Source organism: Coturnix japonica, chromosome 25 (genome assembly GCF_001577835.2).
Source record: "Coturnix japonica isolate 7356 chromosome 25, Coturnix japonica 2.1, whole genome shotgun sequence".
Classification (NCBI taxonomy): domain Eukaryota; kingdom Metazoa; phylum Chordata; class Aves; order Galliformes; family Phasianidae; genus Coturnix; species Coturnix japonica.
The window spans coordinates 1,378,822-1,379,975 of NC_029540.1; the positions used below are offsets into that span (position 1 = coordinate 1,378,822).

The following is a 1,154-nucleotide window of genomic DNA, read 5'->3' on the forward strand; positions in this document are numbered from 1 at the left end:
ATAGAGTGGGGTTGGGGATAGAATGGGGTTGGGGATGGGTTGGGGATAGAATGGGGTTGGGGATAGAACAGGGTTGGGGATAGAATGGGGTTGGGGATGGATTGGGTTAGGGGATGGATTGGGTTAGAGATGCCATAGGGTTGGGGATGTTGTGGGGTTGGGGGATGCCATGGGGTTGGGAATGGAGTGAGGTTGGGAATGGTGTGGGGTTGGGAATGGTGTGGGGTTGGGAATGGTGTGGGGTTGGGGGGTGCTACAGGGTTGGGGATAGAATGGAGTTGGGGATAGAACGGGGTTGGGGATGGAACGGGGTTGGGGATGGAACGGGGTTGGGGATAGAGTGGGTTAGGGGATGGATTGGGTTAGGGGATGGAATGGGGTTGGGGATGGATTGGGTTAGAGATGCCATAGGGTTGGGGATGGCGTGGGGTTGGGGATGCCATGTGGTTGGGGATGGGGTAGGGGATGGATTGGGGATGGAGTGGGGTAGAGATGGAGTAGGGTTGGAGGATGCCATGGGGTTGGGAATGGAGTGAGGTTGGGAATGGTGTGGGGTTGGGGGGTACTACAGGGTTGGGGATAGAATGGGGTTGGGGATAGAATGGGGTTGGGGATAGAATGGGGTTGGGGATGGATTGGGTTAGAGATGGAGTGGGGTAGGGGATGGATTGGGTTGGGGGGTGCCATGGGGTTGGGGATGGAGTGGGTTAGGGATGGAGTGGGGTTGGGGAAGGATTGGGTTAGAGATGGAGTAGGGTTGGGGGATAGATTGGGTTGGGGGATGGGGTGGGTTGAGGGATGCCGTGGGGTTGGGGATGGGGTAGGGTTGGGGGATGCCATAGGGTTGGGGGATGGTGTGGGGTTGGGGACAGTGTGGATCTGGGGATGGATTGGGTTAAGGGATGCCATGGGGTTGGGGATGGATTGGGTTGGGGATGGTGTGGGGTTGAGGGATGGATTGGGTTGGGGGCACCATGGGGTTGGGAATGGATTGGGTTAGGGAATGCCATGGGGTTAGGGATGGGGTAAGGTGGGGGATGGAGTGGGGTTGGGGATGGAGTGGGGTTGGGGAAGGATTGGGTTGGAGATGGAATAAGGTTGGGGGATGCCATAGGGTTGGGGATGGGGTAGGGTTGGGGATTGATTGGGTTAGG

General features: G+C 57.9%; 1 protein-coding gene across 1 annotated transcript in view; it reads left to right on the forward strand.

The window, feature by feature from the left end:
* DCST2 (DC-STAMP domain containing 2) overlaps nucleotides 1-21 on the forward strand; it is a 14,936-nt gene extending 14,915 nt beyond the window's left edge. Inside the window, exon 7 of the mRNA XM_032449158.1 lies at nucleotides 5-21. Coding sequence (XP_032305049.1) covers nucleotides 5-21 — 17 coding nt within the window. The remainder of the gene's footprint in view (nucleotides 1-4) is intronic.
* Nucleotides 22-1,154: the final 1,133 nt, after the last annotated feature.